The 21,290-nt window shown below is 38.1% G+C and overlaps 1 protein-coding gene across 2 annotated transcripts in view; it reads left to right on the plus strand.

Moving 5' to 3' along the window:
• Nucleotides 1–937: 937 nt before the first annotated feature.
• LOC123782051 (desmocollin-3) overlaps nt 938–21,290 on the plus strand; it is a 29,847-nt gene continuing 9,494 nt past the window's right edge. For both annotated transcript variants that reach the window (XM_045781897.2, XM_045781899.2), the window contains exons 1-10: nt 938–1,057; nt 2,672–2,827; nt 4,115–4,259; nt 8,483–8,649; nt 11,323–11,457; nt 11,849–12,034; nt 16,710–16,969; nt 17,080–17,222; nt 18,194–18,418; nt 20,986–21,210. In XM_045781897.2, the coding sequence (XP_045637853.2) occupies nt 1,013–1,057; nt 2,672–2,827; nt 4,115–4,259; nt 8,483–8,649; nt 11,323–11,457; nt 11,849–12,034; nt 16,710–16,969; nt 17,080–17,222; nt 18,194–18,418; nt 20,986–21,210 (1,687 nt within the window). In that variant the 5' untranslated portion in view covers nt 938–1,012. The remainder of the gene's footprint in view (nt 1,058–2,671; nt 2,828–4,114; nt 4,260–8,482; nt 8,650–11,322; nt 11,458–11,848; nt 12,035–16,709; nt 16,970–17,079; nt 17,223–18,193; nt 18,419–20,985; nt 21,211–21,290) is intronic.

Consider the following 21,290-nt stretch of genomic DNA (forward strand, 5'->3'; position numbering starts at 1 on the left):
CCAGTGAATAAGAGGTTGATTTCAAGTGTCACAGTGACTCTGATGTTAAAATAGGATGGGACCCTGAATTGTGTGCAAGAATGGATAAAAGGATACATACATGGTATTGGCTGTCATTCGCTGCACTTCTGGTTCCACATCATGAGGAATGCCAGTTGTGAAGGTCGTCACAAAAATGATCAAAGGTTTAGACTGGGTTACAATGAATTAATGTTAAGTGAATTAATGATAAAATTAATTTAAAAAACTATTTTTCACGTTAATACATGTTCAATAAAATTATTAATTAATTGTCCGGAAATAAAATAGCTTCCCTGCAACACCATGAAATGGGATGGAAACCACTCAAAAGCCCAGTGGAACTTTTTGTGATGATGGAAATGTTCTATCATCCGCACTGCCTCATATGGTAGCCGAATATTAATGGTTAATGAGCACTTGGCTCATGGCTAGTGCAACCAAAGGATGGCACTTCATATTTTATTTAATTACAATCAATTTAAATTTAAATAGTCACATAGAGTTGGAGCTGCCATATTGGAGAAGGCAGGTGAGAGTGTTAAGGCAATGAAGAAAGAGCCTTTTCTTGCTCCGGTTCTCCTGAGAGTGTGAGGTTTTAGCAGAAAGAACAGGGTGTCTTTAGAGTTGTTATAAAGAGGACATGTTGGCTATCTCTATGTGGGAGAGAAGAAGAAGAACTAAGAGTGCACTGATGATTTTCCTAACTGAAAGTATGGTCAGCGATAGAAAGGTATACAAAATGAAATTTTTCCATTTATGAAACCTTAAACTCTGGATGCATTCTTTCTTCCCCATCTAACGCAAAAAGATCTTGTCATCTGGCCTTTTGCTCATGAGGTTGATGGACTGTCCACTCCTTTGCAACAAAGTTGGCTGCGATACTTTTATTTATTTAATTTTCTTTCTGTAAATTCAGGTACTGAGGAAAAGAGGTACTAAAGAACCCGTCCTCAGGCGTTCCAAGAGGAGATGGGCCCCTATTCCCTGCTCAATGCAAGAGAATTCACTGGGCCCGTTCCCTTTGTTTCTTCAACAGGTAAGTTTTACATTCTTTCCGATTGGGAGTGTTTTAATTCTCAGTCTCTGTTTCGTTCAGGTTTCATAACTCTTTAGACATTTAAAAAGAAACGGAGTTGATTGAAGATAGTCATGAAGTATAAGCAAAATGAGTAAAATGAGAAAATCACTAACAAACTAATAATAAGGGGCGCCTGGGTGGCACAGCGGTTAAGCGTCTGCCTTCAGCTCAGGTCGTGATTCCGGCGTTATGGGATCGAGCCCCACATCAGGCTCCTCCACTATGAGCCTGCTTCTTCCTCTCCCACTCCCCCTGCTTGTGTTCCCTCTCTCGCTGGCTGTCTCTATCTCTGTCGAATAAATAAATAAAATCTTAAAAAAAAAAAACTAATAATAATATGAGAAAGACTACAGCCATTAAATGATCTTTATGAGCTTACTCGTTCATTTAGCAGCTGGCTATTGAGCACCTACTATGTCCCACGGAAGGTGCTGCTCTAAGTACGACCCTAGAAATAAATTTAGCCAAACCTTGGCTCTCATGTAGATTTTGAGCCTAGGAATGAAGACGGAGGTAGACACAGTCTAGGGCTCATGTTACTTTTGCTCATCTCCCATTGTCCCGATCTTTTCATGTGGCCATACCTAATTGTAAGGGAGCCTGAGAAATGTGTTTCTCTTGGGCAATCTTGCACTCAGCTGTAAATTCCAACACAAAGGAACATGGGCAGAATAGATAGTAGGGATATTAGCACCCTCTGACAATAGTGTCCTCTTCACACCACACATCCAGCCGATCAGCAAATCCTGTTGGCCATACCTGCAATTTATATCCAGAATGTAAGCATTTCTCACTACCCGTACTGCCATCATGAGTTCTTGCAGTAACTAAATGGTCTCCCTGCTTCTTTGCTTACCTACCCACCCATGTTTAGTCTTCACAAAACACCAAGTATTATCTTTTTAAAATATAAATTATATATATTACTCTTGTCTAAATTTTCTAATAGGTTCCCACCTGACTGCAAGGAAAAGTCAACACCCTTGGAATCACTTACGTGATGTGGCCTCATCTCCTACTTCTTACCTGCTATCTTTCTCTGCTCCAACCACAGTGGCCTCTTTACTGCTCCTTGAACACTCCGGGCACAACCCTAACCCCGGTCCCTTTGTACTTTGTGTTTCTTCTGCCAGGAAAAGTCTTCCCTGTTTATTCTCATATGTTACTCCTCTAATTTTTGCTGGTTCCCCTCCCTGAGAAATACTCACATTAGCGTTCCCTTCACCAGTGTGTGAGAGTCCCTGATGGCCTGGCTCCTGCTAACAGTGGGTACTGTTGTTCTTTTCTATCCTTGCCAAATCTCTAGATGGAAAATTATGGTTTATTGTTTTTACATTTTTTTGGTTACTCTTTATGTTGAACATTATTTTCATTAAATCTGAGAAGTTTGAAAAAATCTTTTGCCAGATGCTCCTTATTGTTTTGTGTGCCAATGAAGTGATAAATGTGATTATTATTTTATTAAAGTCTCTTTAATATTAAAAAATAGAAATGCATAAGGTACATTTTAAAAAAGAGCATTTTAACAGATTTTAATTTAAAATTTTTACAAATATGGTTTTTCCCTCTTAGGTTCAGTCCGATGCAGCCCAGAACTATACCATCTTCTACTCAATAAGTGGGCGTGGAGTTGACCAAGAACCTTTAAATTTGTTTTTCATAGAAAAAGACACTGGAAATCTGTATTGTACCCGGGCTGTGGATCGTGAAGAATACGATATTTTTGATGTAGGAGTTTTATTGATATACATGATTTTAAATGATTAAACTGTTTCTTCTGATACTTCATGTACTCTTTCCTGTGTTCTTGCATTCTGTCTCAGAGTTAAAGGAAATAGGTAGTGCAATATTTTGGAATATTTGATCTGCTCTTTATCTTAACTTCTGTTAGGTAAGCCTAAAATGAAGCAAAGAGTTTTAATTGTATTAGGATGTAAATTCCAGTACATTTCCAGGGGTTGGTTTTGTTTATGAGATACTTTCTCTCTCTGGTCCTGCTATATTTTCCTCTCTCCAGGACGTGGCCACCATTGATTGGAAGGGTCTTTTCCCCTCTTGTGCTCTGTGTTGTTTATTTATTAAAAACAATTTTTTTTGGTTCTTCCTTCCACTTATGTGATTCTCTGACCATGTCTGAGAATTAGGTAAGGAAGCAAAAGTGGGAGACCAAACCCAAACAAAGTCAATAAGTCAGTCTTCTGATACGAATGAGCTTATAGTCAATGAAGAATAACTCAGACAATTTTCAGTGTAATATGGTAAATTCTGAGGGGTCATGTGGTCATCCCTGTGGTGCAGCCGGGGGAGGGGGGGTTATTTCTCCATAAGAAAGAGGGATTCTCTTCCTAAAAGAAGGAAGAGATGCTGCTGTTCACCACATGACATTTCTTTGCTTTTGGTTAGAAAATTTTCAACTTGGTGTTGTAATCACATGCTGAATAGAAATACTATACGTTGGCTGATTTAATTTAAATATAAAAAAGGAAATACATTCTATTTAACATTACATTGCCCTTTGATTAATTGGCAATGCAGAAACTAGTAAATGTGTTTTGTTAGAAAATCTCTTACGCATATGTGATCTATGAGGTAAAACAATAAAAAGCTTGTTAGTTGCAAGATTGAGAATCATGGCTTTCTTTAGATGATACACTAGGGATCTTTCCCATTGCAGTGAGTTTAATTGTTCTCCCCAATATAACTCTCTGATTACGGAGAGAGTAAGGACTATAATCTGAGTCTAATCGACAGAGTTGTCTCTCACTTGACCGTACTACTCTGGAGTTTTATTTGAAGTGCAGCCATTTCTCCGAAACACTGGATCCCTCTTAAGCTGCACTGAAAGTGTTTTTCCATTTGACGCTTTGATGATTAAAAAAAAGAATTGAAGAGAATTTTTTAAGTGTTTAATTACCAAAAAGATTTACAAAGAAGGTAGCAGGTAAATCATAGTGTTCTCTCTTGCTGGAACCTTCTATTAATAGACTATCGGTCCTGCTTTTTCTTGTTTTCCAGTTGATCGCCTATGCCTCGACTGCGGACGGGTATTCAGCAGACTTACCTCTTCCACTGCCCATCAGAGTGGAGGATGAAAATGACAACCACCCCATTTTCACAGAAGCTGTTTATAATTTTGAAGTTCCAGAAAGTAGCCGAGTTGGTAAGATAATTTTTTTTTAATTGAACTGTTTTGTATGTGGTTTCTCTTGCCATTTGTATTTTTTCTTCTAGGAGATGTATGTTCATTGCCTTTGCTCTTACTTTCCTTGGTGTTATCTTGCTCTTAACTGTTTTTTAAATCTAGCTAAAAATGCTCTATACATGCTAAGGATATTAACCTATTGTGACATTGCAAATATTCTCCCAGTGTATTGTTGCTTTTTAGTTTTATCAAAGCTACTTTTTTGAGGTGAAGAAGTTCAGGACTTCCATTTAGTTAAATCTGTCCTTATTAGACTCACAAAAGCCTTTTCCTTCCATATTTTATGGTAAGGGAACTTTTATTTATTTATTAATTTTAAATTCAGTTAATTAACATGTAATGTATTACTAGTTTTGGAGGTGGGGGTCAGTGGTTTATGAATCTTATATAATACCCAGTGCTCATTATATCACGTATCCTCTTTAATGTGCATCACTCAGTTCCCGCATTCCCTCACTCCCCTCTCCTCCAGCAACCCTCAGTTTGTTTCCTATGATTAAGAGTCTCTTATGGTTTGTCTCCCTCTCTGATTTCATCTTGTTTTATTTTTTCTGTTCTTTCCCTATGATCTTCTGTTTTGTTTCTTAAATTCCACATATGAGTGAGATCATATGATAATTGTCTTTCTCGAACTGACTTATTTTGCTTAGCATAATACCCTTTAGTTCCATTCACGTCATTACAAATGGCAAGATTTCATTTTTTCTCATGGCTGAGTAATATTCCATTGTATACATATACCACATCTTCTTTATCCATTTGTCTGTTGATGGACATCCGGGCTCTTTCCATAGTTTGGCTATTGTGGACACTGTTGCTATATACATTGGGGTGCAGGTGCCCCTTCAGATCACTACATTAATGTCTTTGGGGTAAATAACTAGTAGTTCAGTTGCTGGGTCATAGGGTAGCTCTATTTTCAAGTTTTTGAGGAACTTACATACTGTTTTCCAGAGTGGCTGCACCAGCTGGCATTCCCACCAACAGTGTAGGAGGGCTCCCCTTTCTCCACATCCTCGTCAACGTCTGTCATTTCCTGACTTGTTAATGTTAGGATTGTTAATGTCTGTCATTTCCTGACTTGCTAATGCCGACTGGTGTGTGAGGCAGTATTTCCTTGTGGTTTTGATTTGTATTTCCCTGATGCTGGGTGCTATTGAGCACTTTTTCATGTGTCTGTGCTGGCCATTTGTATGTCTTCTTTGGAGAAATGTCTGATCGTGTCTTCTGCCCGTTTCTTGATTGGATTATTTGTTTTTTGGGTGTTGAGTTTGATAACTTCTTTATACATCTTGGATACTAGCCCTTTATCTGATAAGTTATTTGCAAATGTCGTCTCCCATTCTGTTGGTTGTCTTTTGGTTTTGTTGACTGTTTCCTTTGCTGTGCAAAAACTTATCTTGATGAAGTCCCAATAGTTCAGTTTTGCCTTTTTTCTCTTGTGTAACTTTTAAAAGTAAAATGTATTATGTTATATATGTTTGTCTACATTTCTTGAGACATTGGGTTTTTTATACCCAAGACCAGATTATTCTGGGAAGATATTGAACCAGTATCTATTTACCAGAGTACATTTAATCCTATCACATCCAAACAGAGCGTAACCTACAGGATATTACAGGAGTCTGGTGTTGTCAACACAATACCAATTAATTATAAAAGCAAATAATCATTATTCAGGCTTTGAATCATATTTAGTTTATATACTTTATTTCAGTTTACCATTTTGTGGGTTTATCATTATTCTCACCTCCAAGAGAGGACATACAGAATAGAATTACAATAAAATTAAAACTAATACTTACATTTTTATTAGGTTTTATTTAGGGAGGTGTTAAATGACATCTACTGAAAACACAATTTTTTTAAAGCTCTTCTTTATATTATCTCCTTTCTTAAAACTACTACTTTACTACTTCTAATTTAGAATGAATACAGGGATAACTTTAGAGACACATCACATGTGCTAAACACTCATTCAGATCATGGAAAACCAAAGTGTTCAGGTTAGTTGGCCCTTCAAATGTGGCATTATGATGTCTTCTGAAACTTACAATATGGAAAATAACCATTCACAATGAAGTTGAAAGAATGTGGACTCATTCATAAAGGATGACTTTGCTAACTTGCCCATTAAAGTTTCAAGTACTTACTTAGATCTTCACTGGATTTTTATATTTGTTATTCCCCTTTATATTTTACTTTGATAATTTGATGTCATAGATGTTAACCTCTTTATTACTCATATGGTACAATTAAAAAAATAAAAATTGTTGGTTTGGAGTTTAAGGAACCTAGTTTTTGATTTGGGGTCTGCTATTAATTCACTCTGGGAAATGGTAGAAGTCCCTTTGAGTTCCCTGACCTGTAAAAGGAGTTAATTGCATTAGATAACCTATAATATTTTTAGCTTCACAGTGACTATGACTCTGGTACAATTTTCTTTTTCTCAAAGAGAGATTGTTGGTTTCAAAGTCTTTCTTGAGGATTCTGTTCTCTATGATAATGACAGACAAGAATCAGGGGCAAATATTTTGATGCCCAAATTAACCTAAGGCACTTGAAACATCTCACACAAGAAGGTTCGGACCAGTTTGGGCTTTGATACTCTGAACTTTTAGGCGTTCCTTGAGTTTGCCTTAACTCACGCACAGGTTTGGACGAAGGGTGCTCAACTAATATTTAAGTATAGTGCTCATGAAAAGGACTTTTGAAGTCAATATTTTAAAAAGAATTTTTGTGATAAGTAAAGTAGTTCTTATCCAGAGAATTAAAATAGTGTTTGTGTCCTGTCAGTAAAATTACAGGAAGAAAATATTCTGCCTTACAAAGATTAGAAACTCTTTTTCTGTGCAAACACAGATGAATAGCATTTGTTTTCTTATCATAAGATGATTACTTCATGTCTTCATATGGATCCACTGCAAAAACCTTGTTATTACTTATAAATAAGTAATTGGACATTCTCTACAACTTTATATATATGTGTATATATGTATTTATTTATTTACACACGTATATACAAATTTTAAAGACATTATAGTGAAAAAATATTTAAAACTAACATTTTCTTGAATTAATTTGTTTTTATTTCCTTCAAATATAGTATTTCAACAAATCTGTATATGTGTGTGAGTATGTATATATGTGTGACTGTATATGTCCACGTGTTGTTCCTCAGATCAGCCTTTTATACAGGCCTTAGGCAAAGTAGGTGTATGCATTATGTTTTCATGGGCACTGGAATGCTGTCCTTAACATTATACAATACCACCTATTTGTACGCTTTGAGAGCTGTAATCCTTTACCAGAGCAATATTCTTATATTCCATACAGATGACAAGGATTAATAGCTCCAGCTGTAGAAACAGTTGACTTAAATTCCTCCTGAAGGGTGAATAGTATGAAATCCTTCCTGAGGATTAGGTGGGGCTGAGGATAGTGGGGCGTTGATGCTAAGTGGGTAAAAGAGAATGAGACACGTCAGAGACTAGTAAAAAACATCAGAGAATGGAGATTAGACCATGAAAGGTCAGCCTGACCATTTATACAGTTATACCCCAAGTCAGTATTGATTTATCCACTAATCAGAAATTAAATTAAAAACTTTGATTTAATTAGGAAACATGATTTCTCTCTCCAGCTAGGTTTGTTATTGAAGTGTGTGGAAATACATGTTGAAATTATTCTTTTTTTAAAAAAAAAATTTACTTATTTGAGGGAGAGAGGGCACGAGTGGGGAGGGGGAGCAGGGGCAGGGGGCAGAGGGAGAGGGAGAAGCAGGCTCCCCACTGAGCAGGGAGCCCACGTGGGGCTCAATCTCAGGACCCTGAGGTCATGACCTGAGCCCAAGGCAGACACTTAACCGACTGAGCCACCCAGGCGCCCCGTGTTGAAAATATTCTTGATTGCCATTTAAATAAGTTTTTAGTAACTTACTATCAAACATTTTCACGGTGGACAAAGTAAAAGCGTACCTTGATTCCCAGCACCATAGTGTTTTACGTTATAAATTTGAAGTCATCTTCATTGGTGCTACCTAAAGATGGAATAGCTCTGATAAGAAACACACCTAAAATTAGATTGCCACTGTCATTGTTAAAATTTGGCAAGTGTAAATACTCCGAAACATATTTTGCTGTTCTGGAAATTAAAGACTTTTTTTTTTTTCCAACATGTAGGTACCACAGTGGGAGTGGTTTGTGCCACAGACAGAGATGAACCGGACACGATGCATACACGCCTGAAGTATAGCATTTTGGAGCAGAGCCCGAGGTCCCCGGGGATCTTCGCTGTGCATCCCAGCACGGGTGTCATCACCGTGGCTGCTCATTATTTGGACAGAGAGGTAGCTTTCTGCTCTGAGGAGCCTCATGTTACTGGGGGCTGAGATCCCTACCCCACTTACTGCAGTTTGCTCTCCTGTCATCTTAGGTCTTTCTATTTTAGTTTATTTAAGTGTGAGACAATAAGAATTTCTGGTCTTGCTACCTGTTTTATGTTTTTTAATATTACTTGTATTTCCTTGGGTAAGAGAAGCCATAGGATTAATGCAGATCCGTTGGTGCTTAGGAGGAGTTAGGACCACAATAGATTTCTAATGAAAGTTGCTATTGTTAACTATTATTCTAGTCTTGTGTGTGGCTAGTAAAGGTTCCAGCTCAGTAAAGGCTTCAGTTCTCATGTAAGACAATTAATTTTGCTTGTTTCCTGAGTTTAGATCACAGACTGATCCCTATCCAGTTATCGTTGATAACGTGCTTTTTAGGAGGAACAGATTAGTTGATATAAGGTTGATGGATTATTATGAAACTTGTCACACTGTTTGGATAAGACAGCTAGCATATTGTCGGGTGTGTAGCACTTTATGTTCAAATTCTTGATACATAATTATATTTGGTCCTTAGAATTTCCTTGTTTGACTAGATAAGTGTTCTGTCCAATCTATGGAGGACCAACGTGACAAAAGAGTGATTCACCTGAATCAAATTACTGCACTGAATCTTCTGATTTTTGTTATTGTTGCTCTATTTTGTCAGCCAGTGTTTAACTGAGAGCCCTGAATTATTGACTGAGGCAGATTAATCGATGTCATGTGCACTAAAGAGCTCGAGTACAGCACTTCAGTGGTTTCCATTTGATTAACACAAATAGAGGGGTCAGTATGACGTGGAGAGATGATGTACAGAAGAAATCAGTGGAATTTGATGCCAAAGAGAAAGGGAAGGGATGGTGAGAACCCACGAAAAGGAATAAAAAATAGTATAAAGGTTCTATTTGTCATTATTTTTATTTTTTTGGGTGGTCAGGACATACTATGTGAGAAGGCACAGAACGGTAGTAACAGATGGGTAGGTTCGAAGGGGCAGTATGAATGTGTTTTTGTATAGGTAGGATAGGTAAAATCTATGTAGTAATCAAGCAAAAATGAGCATTTTCCCTCGTTTTTTACACATAGAGAAATGAGGCTTCAGAAAAATTCAGTAATTCGGGGGTACACAGCTTGTTAAGGTACTGATTTGTGGTCAAAACCCAGATCTGTTTTCCTGATCAAAGAAAGTCAACAGGATTTTTTGGGGAACAACCACAAAGTGTGTTATGGGAACAACACAGAAAACAAAGAAATGAATGAGGGAGATAAAAACAAATAAAAAAATCCAGTGCATTTAGAGGAAGGAAAAGCAGGGTATCAGACAATGGGGCCTAAAGGAGGAACATTTCAGGGTGGGAATGTTGGTTTCCAATGCGGAAGGGGGATAAGAAAATGGAGGAAGAGATAGCAGGAAATTGAAAGTGGGGAAAAGTAGAAAAGTGAAAAGAAAACAAAACAGAAAGAGTACTAATGGGTAGTAAGAGAGAAGAGAAAGGCAGAAGAGGTAATTGTGTCATAAAGAAATGAGTTCATTTCATCACCACCACACCATTTGCAAGAACTCTCTTCACTGAAGTCAGTGGTGACCTCCTAATGGCCACATCCACTTGTTGCCCGAAGCCCCTGTCTATTGTTGGCACTTAATAAAACTCTTGTCTTTCCTGGTTCTTTTTCTGTTTCTGTGATGTTTCCTTTTTAGTGTGCATAGCTTACGTCTTCTTACTTCCCTCATGCTTGAAATGCTGTTCCTTATATCCTCAGCTCTTCTCACCCTTTAACCTCTCCTAGATAATCTGATTCCTGCTATAATTTCAACCACCGTCTACATACTTAGGACCCCCAGGTTGGTATTACTGGCTGTGAACTCTCCCGTAAGTATGGGGCCACACATGCAAGTGCCTTCCGAACCTTTCTCCGTAGATTTCCCATAGACGCATAAAATCCAGTATACGCCAACCACGGCTCCTTCCTTTTGGCCCTCCTTGCTAACCTTGCTGGTGTTCACTTCTGCGGAGAACAGGCCCTCCTTGCTAACCTTGCTGGTGTTCACTTCTGCGGAGAACAGGCTCTCTTGCATTTGCTACAGCGGTTGATGATACACACCATCTGCCTGTCTGAATAGGACAGCTGGGCATCTTTCTCAACTCTCTCTTTCCTCTTAATTTTTGTATAGAATCTACCATCACATCCTACTAAATGCTAACTCCCAAGGAACTTGCCTGTCACCCTTTCTCTCTGTCCTCATGGCAACTGCCTCAGGTTTGGATCACCTGTCTTAGACAATATCTTTGACGTTCAGCTCAATTTACTGCAGATGATGCTAAATCTTTAAGAAACCTCTTTCTAAAACTCAGATGTTCTTATTTTGTGCTCCCCCTATGACTCCCATAAAACTTTTCCCAATCAACCTGCTTATTACTTATACCTACCTATAAGTCTAAATTTTTAGTGTAGCTTTTTGTAATTTAACCTCTGTTAAAGCTTCTGGTACACAGCTTCTCCCTGTGTACCAGATTCTTAAAGTGTATACAAATATGGAATCCAATAAAAGCATGGATATGCACAAGTAGAAGAGTGTACAGCTGAGGTTTCATTTGTAAGTCAAAGCGTGTGTTTTCAAAACTAATCAAATGTTTGCTTCATTTTCAGACTGTAGATAAGTACTCACTGATAATGAAAGTACAAGACATGGATGGTCAGTTTTTTGGATTGATGAGTACATCAACTTGTATGATAACAGTAAAAGATTCGAATGACAACGCACCTACTTTCAAACAAAATAAGGTAAGTGTAGAGTTTCGAATCTATCTCTAATTGTCAACTGTTATTTGTTATTTATGAATTAACAAAATACCTGTCATACTTTGATGTATGTTTATTTTTTATGAATAAAATTAAAATTTAAACAGCTGACCTATAAATCTCTTTTATTTATTCATAGTACTATTTATTTTATCTCCTCCTAACAAAAGCAAGTAAAATTCGTCTTCATTTGTAGTGCAGTTCTTTCACTTCAAAGATAATCCTTGATGAAACAACAGTCCTTGTAATTCGTGGCTTTAAAATAAACCAGATAAAAACTATAAGAACCAGTATTCTTGGAGTGGAAGAAATATTTTTCTTTGTAGAAGTTCTCTTTATAAAGGAAGTTTTTAATGAGTTTTTTCTGTTTCAGTATGAAGCATCAGTAGAGGAAAATGCATACAATGTGGAGATCTTACGAATACCAATAGAAGATAAGGATTTAATTAACACTGCCAATTGGAGAGCCAATTTTACCATTTTGAAGGGCAATGAAAACGGACATTTCAAAATCAGCACAGACAGAGAAACTAATGAAGGTGTTTTGTGTGTTGTAAAGGTACAGTAATAATGAATACTTGATAACTTGGGGAGCTAACAAGTTCTATTCAACTAATGGTTTAATCAGCTAAATAGCTTCAGATCAAAGACTCCACAAGTTGGAATAGAGCTTAGTCTGTGTAGTCCAGTTGTTTCCATCTAATGCTGTCTTTCTTCTATAATTTTGCTGCCATCATTATTACCTAGCTTATGCTTGAACATTTTCAGTTCAAAGGATAGTCATATCTCCATTGACATCTGATTCCATATTTGGAGAGCTCTGACTCTCGGAAGTTCTTACTTCTCCTGTGTCCAAATTATTCTCCTTATATCCCATGTCTGGGTTCTGTCTCTAATGGTCTGGGTTCCATCTCTAATGGAAGAAATAGAATTCTTTTGAAAAGATTGCTATGTTCATTTGAAACTTACCTTCTCTATGGTTAATGTTCCTGATTCCTTTATTCCTTGCATGATAGAATTTAGAAGCCCGTAGTCTTCTCATTCTCTCTTTCTCTGGAATATGCCTAGTTGTATCTGATCCTTTATAGGTGGTGTTGAGGGTGAAATAGAGCGTTGTATCAGACAGCACTGAAGGAACTTACTCTTTATCCTATATATTGTATTTTTGGTTGCATTGTCTTATTCTAAGGTCCAGGTTATGAGGGCAGAAAAGGCCCTATTTGGGAAGGACCTTTGGTTTTATATTTATAACCCAGAACAGGAAAAAAAATTATCCTATGGGCAGGTAAAGGAGTCATCCGTTGATTAAAGGAAGCTTTCCTGCCAGCAACAAAATGGTGGAGACTTTAATACATAAATAGCTATTTATAATTATTTCCTCTAAAAATTTCCAGAGATTATGTAATAAGCCTCAGCAAATTCTACCCAGATGTGAATAGTCAAATATATTTGTTCCAGATTACTCTCAACATCAAACCTCTATTTCAGTTTTCTCTAATATGATCTGCTCAAGTTAAATACTGAAACCAACTGAAGAAAAATGAAACTTTGTAACTGATAGGAAAGAAAATAAGCAGATGGTACTGATTGTTTTCCTCTTTATTGGCCCACCTCAATCCAGTCTTCACTCGGACTCTCCAGAAAGCAGAACCCAATATAAGGAACTCAATGAAGGGAAATATATAGAAAGTGGATCCCAAGAAGCCAGAGTAAAAATGGGAAAGTAAAACAGGCAAGAATGAAAAGCCAACCGAGTCGGCATTTCTGACCTAGTCACCTCTGGTGTTCAGTCCTGGAGTGAACCATGTAGAGTGTACTTTAGAATGATCTCCTCTAAAAATGCTACCTGGGGCATTTATCCATCAACTCTCATGGTTGATACCCATGCCTCATCGGTCGAAGGTTCCCTCCAGGGTACCTCAGCTCTCCTGCACTTCTGGGCATGGCTGTGCCTCGTAGAGAGAGAACACTCCAGCTTTGGAGCAAACTTTGAATGTCAAGAGCTGAATCTTTCTGTGCCTGAGATGTGAATCTGTCAGCATAAATGGGGGAGTGTCCACCACAGCTGCAGCTGAAGTGGGGTACGCTGAGGGTCTGTGGTGTATAATTCTTGTGAAAAGCACTGTTGTGCGTCAGTTTCCAAAGCTAGACACACCTATACAGTGCAGGCATTTGCCTCAAAATTGATGTGATTGGTAACAGATGTTCTGTAAAAGATTTCTCCCGGACACCTTTTCTGCTCACCCCTCACCCTCACCTTGACTTCTTTCTAGAAATAAGTCAAAGAAATAGTTTCAGATCTGAGATGGTTGGATTATGCTAACTGCAGTAGCTCAAGTCAAAGACCCAAGCTCAGAGCTTCTAGAGTTCTCCGTATCTGCTGCTCGATTAGAAGGCTGCTCCTCAGTTCTCTCCCATTCAAGTCCGGCATTAAAGACCCGTTTTTATTATTTTTTAATCTCAGTGTTTTTATCTTTGCTTCGGAAGACAAAATTTAAGTAACACTAGGAATTAAATTTTTACTGTCAGTTTTTTTAACCAATGCAAAGTGAATTTTAGTAAACTTTCTCAAAAGAAGATATGCTAAGAGAAATCATAGTATGTCAACACATTCCATTTTTTTTCATATTCAGAGTGGATTTTTCCCCCCATGGAGTGTTGATCACAGAGACATTAAGAAAAATGTTTACAAATATTTTCAGAACTTCTAGCCTAGATCCTAGATTACTTCTCAGTCTGTGTGACTAATAAACATCTGCTTTATTTCTGGTGAACAGCTTCTGGTACCATCTCAGGATTCCCCAGGAGGGAGAGCAATTAGATGGTGCTACTTTACTTGTTTGTCTCTGCTTCAGTTTAAGTTAATTTCACATATGAAGACTAAAGAAAATCCCTCCCAATAAAATGTATATGCATTTATTCCCATTACCTTTAAACATAAGGTAGTCACACTTATATTTTATAATTACATCCTAGTTCTTATATCTAGGAAATGCTTTTAGAATTTTAGAAACAGTTATCAAGTACTGATCACCTTTCACGTCTGTCACTGGGAATGACGCTAAGCACCTTATGTAGGTTGCGTCTAGCTGTCATGGTCATGGTCCCCTTGTCTCTCCTCTTTTGCTTGACTTGATCAAACCATGACTTAGTTGCACAAGGGAGTCTTTTTTTTGGAACTTGAATTAATTTCTACTTCTCTGGGTTTACTTTTTAAATTATCTCCTTCCTCTGTCATGATTAGCTCCTTCGGTAATTTTACCTTCTCTCTTTCTTGGAGCCATTCATAATAGTCTCTAACATTTTGGTCAATAAAATTTCATTTCCTCAAACCCTTAGAATACGTGAATTCATCACACAGTTCCTTTGGTAGCCACACTGGTCTTTAAAAGTATCTTATCCTTTTTCTTGCTAAAGATTCGTGTTCATGTAGTTAAGTTATATCTTTAAGTACTTTCTAACCTTGATGAGGCATCTTCTGTTTTAAAAACAAACACTGGAGGCGCCTGGGTGCCTCAGTAGGTTACTGCCTTCGGCTCAGGTCATGATTCGAGTCCTGGGAGCAGGGATCCAGCCGCCTCGGGATCCCTGCTGGGTGGGGGGTTTGCTTCTCCTTCTCCCTCTGTTCTTCCCCGCCCCCCCCCGCCCCCGCTCGTGCTCACTCTCTGTCTCTCTCCCTAATAAATAAAGTCTTTAAAAAAAGTTTAAAATCAAACACCGTGTAATTCAGACATTTTAAAATCCATCATTCTTTCACTACTTACATAATGATGGCTAGGAATGAACTTGATTCATCCCTTTATACCAAAAAGAATTAAATAATCAGTAAGTTAAGGCAAAGATTGCTCAAATATACTTCTTTTAGCTTCCAAACATTACCTTGTTAGTTGATGTCTCCTATTATTGCATTATATTGGCTGGTAACAAAAAATAACATTTTTCTTTCAAGAGCCTGTGTGACAGGCTGAGAGAGTCTTATAACCTATAGTGGAAAGTACTCACTGTGGGCTTACAATGTTAAATGTTATTCTTATCACAATTGTGCAGAGGACAAAACTTTGCATAGCTGCGTGATCTTGGAAAGTTAGCCTCTGTGTTATCTATAAAACGTAAAAAAAATACCTCTCTCTGCCTTCCTAATAGCTATTCCATTATAACAATGAAAATGAAAACACTTGGCAAACTCTATTATTATTATATTTTTATAAGGCTTACATGTTCATGGGGCTAGTGTTATAATTTTCCATATTGGATAACTTTTCCGGAACTGTAGAGCATGAGCCGATGCAGTCTTTAGCTCAGGCCTGGGGAATCTTTCCATCCCAGCATTTCCTTTCTATTTGAGCAGCCCCAGTGGTGCACACGGGCTTAAGTGAAGAAGCTACTGTTCTCTGCCGTGCTCAACGTAGAGGGTCCACTACAAAACAGCACGTCATTTTCCAGGGAGTCATTAATATCTCAGTGCAGATATAGGATATTTTTGAGCTTTGTTTTTTTTTTAATTGATTAAAACATGAAGCTACCTTGTGGTGGAAGAGAATTCCTGTCTCTTCATTAATCACTGATTTCATCCCACCAGATTTCCAATCTTGCAGAGTTTTAAGCCTGTAATGCAATACCCAGCGTAAGCCTCGAAAAATTACATGAAAAAATGCTTCATGTTTGCAACGCAATGTAAAATAATGTTTTTATGGGTTTTGCTTGATTTGCTGTCTAAAAATCAATTTTAATCAGAGGATTCACTTAGATATTTTTAGAGACAGTTGAACCCGTTAAGCAGCGTCGTATAGCAGAGGGATCACAGTGCGGTGGTTAAGGAAATGGACATCATCAGTAGGAAGTAATAAGTCAAACAAACTTGCATTCTCCTGGAGTGAGATGCCCCTTACGCTGGTCCTTGAGTGCTCCGAAGCAGGGCCCTAAAAATTCTGTTGTTTTATTGCATTATCTCCAGGTTCAGAATAATTTTCGCTTGTAAGAATGAACTATAAAAGTAATTCAGGAATTATTTTTCCACAACTCCATAAAACCACCTGCAGAAACTTTCAGACCACTCTTGCTAAAGGCTTCGTGAAGAATCACCTCTCTCTTTAGCCAAGGATTAAAGTCAGTATTGATTGAATGGGGACATAGAATTCATGTGGCACTGTTCATATTTACAGTTGTTCGCTTGTTATTCGGAATATCGTATGTATTTTACATTGATGGTGATATCCATGTGCTTTTTAAAAAAGCCGCTGAATTATGAAGAAAACCACCAAGTGACCCTGGAGATTGGAGTAAACAATGAAGCTCCGTTTACTAGAGATGTCGCCCTCAGAACGGCAGCCATGAACCGAGCCTTGGTCACAGTTCACGTGAGGGATCAGGATGAAGGGCCTGAATGCAGCCCTGCGACCCAATATGTACGGATTAAAGAAAACTCAGCAGTGGGGTCAAAGGTCAATGGCTATAAGGCGTATGACCCTGAAACTAGAAGTAGCAACGGCCTGAGGTACAAAGAAGTCTGTAAGCACATACGCGTAATGTATTTGCAGTAATTGAGATGGTAACTTATTTTAATACATTTTATATCGCTAAAGACTTTTTATTTTACATTAATAGGTACAAAAAATTGCATGATCCTAAAGGATGGATCACCATTGATGAGATTTTGGGATCAATCACAACTTCCAAAGTCCTGGACCGGGAGGCGATGACTCCCAGAAATGACTTATATAATATTACAGTCCTGGCAATAGACCAAGGTAAAAAAAAAAAAAAAAATTTTTTTGAGTTTTTTAGAAAGTTTTAATATGGTATTTTAGAAAGGAATTGGAGAATAAACAATTATTATTGTGCAGAATTTTTGTGATAAGTATTTGGAATTGTTAGAAATTACTTTGAAGGCTGTTCCTATTTCTCTTAATCATCTAACAAGGTGAACCTTGTAAGGTAAGCCATGTCTTCTTTATCCTTATATCCCCAGCATGGCGGGACCTCAGATGCTTATAGATCCATGTGTTGGAGGGCAAAGAGGAAACTCAAGTCTCGGATCAGATGAAATGGTCTCGCTAGACGCTTGTGTATCTCTTTATGCCACTTTAAATAGAATCTTTGAGAAACTTAATTGGTTATTAGGTCAAAGCGATCCTTTCCTTGAATTCTGTTCCTTAAAACAACCCAGAGGTTCTTAACCCCGGCTTCATATTAGATTATTAGAATAATTCATAATTAGAATAACATTCTAATTCAGTGAGAATAATGATAATTAACTTGGGGAACTTAAAAAAATCATTTTATAACATGACTTAGACACACGGAATCAGAATCCTGGGTTGGGGCGTCTGAGCATCACATATTTTAAAAATCTCCCTAAGTGGCTTAAATGTGTATCAGGATTCGAATAACTTTTTGTAGGCTTTTTACTCCACATTAACATCTCTGCCAGAAAGAACCCCCCACAAAACACAGAGTCTGCCGTTCACACGTTGATTATTATTGTTTGGTAATAATCCTGGCATAAGGTTTATTGGCAGTTGTAGCTGATGTTATCGGTGGCAGTATTCATTTTAGATGCTCTGTAGGTTTCTTTTATCTTTCTACGTTCTTATTTCCCATATTCTGTAATAATTAGCTTATTTAAGAAAACATATATGTAGAATGTAGTTAATTTATTTTATTAGGAAGCTGTAAAAAAGGCAAAAAACTACACTAAGCCTTTTCTCTTTCTTCCTAGACGGCAGATCGTGTACTGGAACACTTGCCGTGAACGTTGAAGATGTGAATGATAATCCACCAGAAATACTTCAAAGTTACGTAACAGTCTGCAAACCAAAGATGAAGCATGCCGACATTTCCGCCGTCGATCCCGATGACCCTGTCCATGGCGCTCCATTTTATTTCAGCTTGGCAAACCCTTCTCCAGAAACAAGCAGAATGTGGACCCTCACCAAAGTTAATGGTATTTATTTATTCATTTTTAAAGACTTATTTATTTATTTGAGGGGGAGAGAGAGAGAGAACACGTGCCAGTGTGTGAGCAAGTAGGGGGAGGGGCAGAGGGAGAGAATCTTTAAGCAGACTCCCCACTGAGCACAGAGCCCCACTCAGGGCTGGATCTCAGGACCCATGAGATCATGACCTGAGCCTCAGACACTTAACAGACTGAGTCACCCAGGCTCCCAAAAGTTTTAATAAAAAATAATGATTTATATGCCCTAAAATAACTGAGAGTGGATTTCCTTGTTTACTCTAATTATCTCATTAATATATTTTAGAAGACTAACTCAATTTTTTACAAATATTATATGGGGTCTGTGTTATATATTGCATATAAAAGAAAGAAATCATAATTTCTGTGAAGGCAAAATTTACAATAAAGACAAAAAAGCTTTGGTAAAATATTGGGCGGCTTATCATTAATGTAAATTGTTTTTGGTGTTTTTTGGGTTTTTTTGAGAGAGGGAGGATGGGGGAAGGATATAGAGGGAGAGAGAGAATCTTAAAGCCTCAATCTCATGACCCTGAGATCATGACCTGAGCCGAAATCAAGAGTCAGACACAGCCAACTGAGCCACCCAGGCGCCCCTGGTGTAGTTTTAAAGTGACTCCAATGAGGTGAGGAGAGAAGAGAGATGGGCAGTTTAAATTTTAGTGTAAGCAAACTCTGGAAATGAGGGATCTGGGTGTATGAGACAAGCACTCCATGGTATTCTGGAAGGAAACATGGTGGGACATGGACAGAGGCACGGTGTTGGAGCTGTCAGGACAGCCTCCTGTGATAGTGGTTTCTGGGGGAGTGTGGGATTCTGTATTTCACCCTCCATTCACTGCTGTTCTGTTACCGTATCATGCTCTTTCCTACAAGTGGACTTTTGTGCATGCTGTCCCTTCTGCCTAGAATACTCCCTTCCCATTTCATAGTTTGATATTAACTCATGATGCCTGTGGAGCGCGAACCATTTACCGTGCACTGTTCCGACCCTGCAGAGGTATGTGGAGATAATAGGACAGACAGGACTCCAGCTCAGATGCTCACATCCATGAAGTCTTTCTCGAAGTAGAGGGAGTCACATCACGACCTCTTCTCCCTTTATTATAGCTCCTTTCATGTTGTGTTGTCATCTGTTTACCTTTCTTCTCCAATACACGAGTTTCTCAGGATATTTGTGGTTCATCTGTATATTTCCAGCACGCAACCCAGTGCTTCGTGATACTAACTGCTTAATAAGTGCTTATTTAATCAATAATTGGTTAATAAATATGCATAAAGAAGGAAAATGCTAGGGAAAACCAGTGTTGTTAGAGTTTAGGGTTTAGCAGGCATGCTGAGAGATTGGGTGGGAGGACGGACGGGATCTGTTGGTGAAGGGCTTATGTACCAGGCTGAGGAGACTGACTTTTGTACAGTAGTGACAGCGAGGTGCACTAGGACTGTGTCGGGAAGGAATGCTATGCCCAGATTTATGTCTTAACAAGGTGACATTGGTGGCAGGACAGTTTGAAGAGGGCAGAGTTGAGTGGCAAGGACATCACAGGCTGCTGCATTACTGTGAATAAACGAGATGCGACTACAGCTGAGCTTGTGGTCTTGAGGGAGGAGAGGAATTTGAGGTATTTTATCTTAGCCACAGTATGATCTGGGAGGGTTCCACCTGAACCTTAGTAGTAATTCACGTTCCTCTGGGGAGCTTTACATTTGAGGTGAAGCCAAAAATCTTTGAAATTCTTATCAGCTGTAACAGTGCTTTAAGAAGGGCTTAGAAGTTACAGATGATTTCCACCATGTGCATTGTGCCGCTGTGTCATTTCACTTACCGCAAAATTCGGAAGGTTGTAATTGGCATGGAAAGTGTAGTAGAGCTTTTGGTCAGTTGATAATGAAGTCAGTAAAATAGGTATCAAGGCTATTGGGGAAATATCATAGTTGATAAAAACATATTGTTATGATACTAATACATCTGTTTTTATGTAAGCCTTGTACCTAGCCTGGGTGACATTAATTAGCTTTCTGGTATTGAGATCACTTCTAGAGGGAAGGCATAATAACAAAGAGTCTAGTGTACTTCAAAAAATTACCTTATATGTAAAGATAATGGATGGGTAAATGGTAAGGAAATGGACAAGAGAATGTCAACTAAGACATACTTTGTGTATAATGATTGTTAATATTTTATGAGTACCATAAACTGGTACTATTAAAAAATGCTTGAAGTGCATGTCAGGGGCCAATCTACCATCATTGGTTTGTAGATAAGGGAAAGATAGGGAATATTAAATATTACTGAAATGCTGCTGGATCACTCCAATGTCAAATTACGTCTTACAGCCTCTCTTGTAAAAAGTTACAGTGAACATACGTAGTAATATTAGTGCGGAGAAAGGTCGAAGGTAGTTCTCCATCTTAACTCATTTTCATGTGGCAGATGGTTCCTTGAGAATAATATGTCTAGGAACAAGTGTGGCAAAACAAATGCTAAGGGAGAAATACATGTCCACTAAAGATAAAATTCTTTCGTTTTCTTTCAGATACAGCTGCCCGTCTTTCATATCAGAAAAATGCTGAATTTCAGGAATATAGTGTTCCTATTACTGTAAAAGATAGAGAAGGTCAATCTACCACAAAAACCCTGAGAGTTAATCTGTGTGATTGTACGCATCCAAGTCAATGTCCGGCAGCTCGAAGGAGTGCAGGAGTGGTACTCGGAAAGTGGGCGATCCTGGCGATCCTGCTGGGGATAGCACTACTATTTTGTAAGTCCTTTTACGTACTTAAAGTTAAAATGTATCATAAATATCTAAGTGCAGGAAAGGGTCTTTAAAGAGTAATCTTG

Source organism: Ursus americanus, chromosome 19 (genome assembly GCF_024610735.1).
Source record: "Ursus americanus isolate L20-20 chromosome 19, mUrsAme1.1.p, whole genome shotgun sequence".
Lineage (NCBI taxonomy): Eukaryota > Metazoa > Chordata > Mammalia > Carnivora > Ursidae > Ursus > Ursus americanus.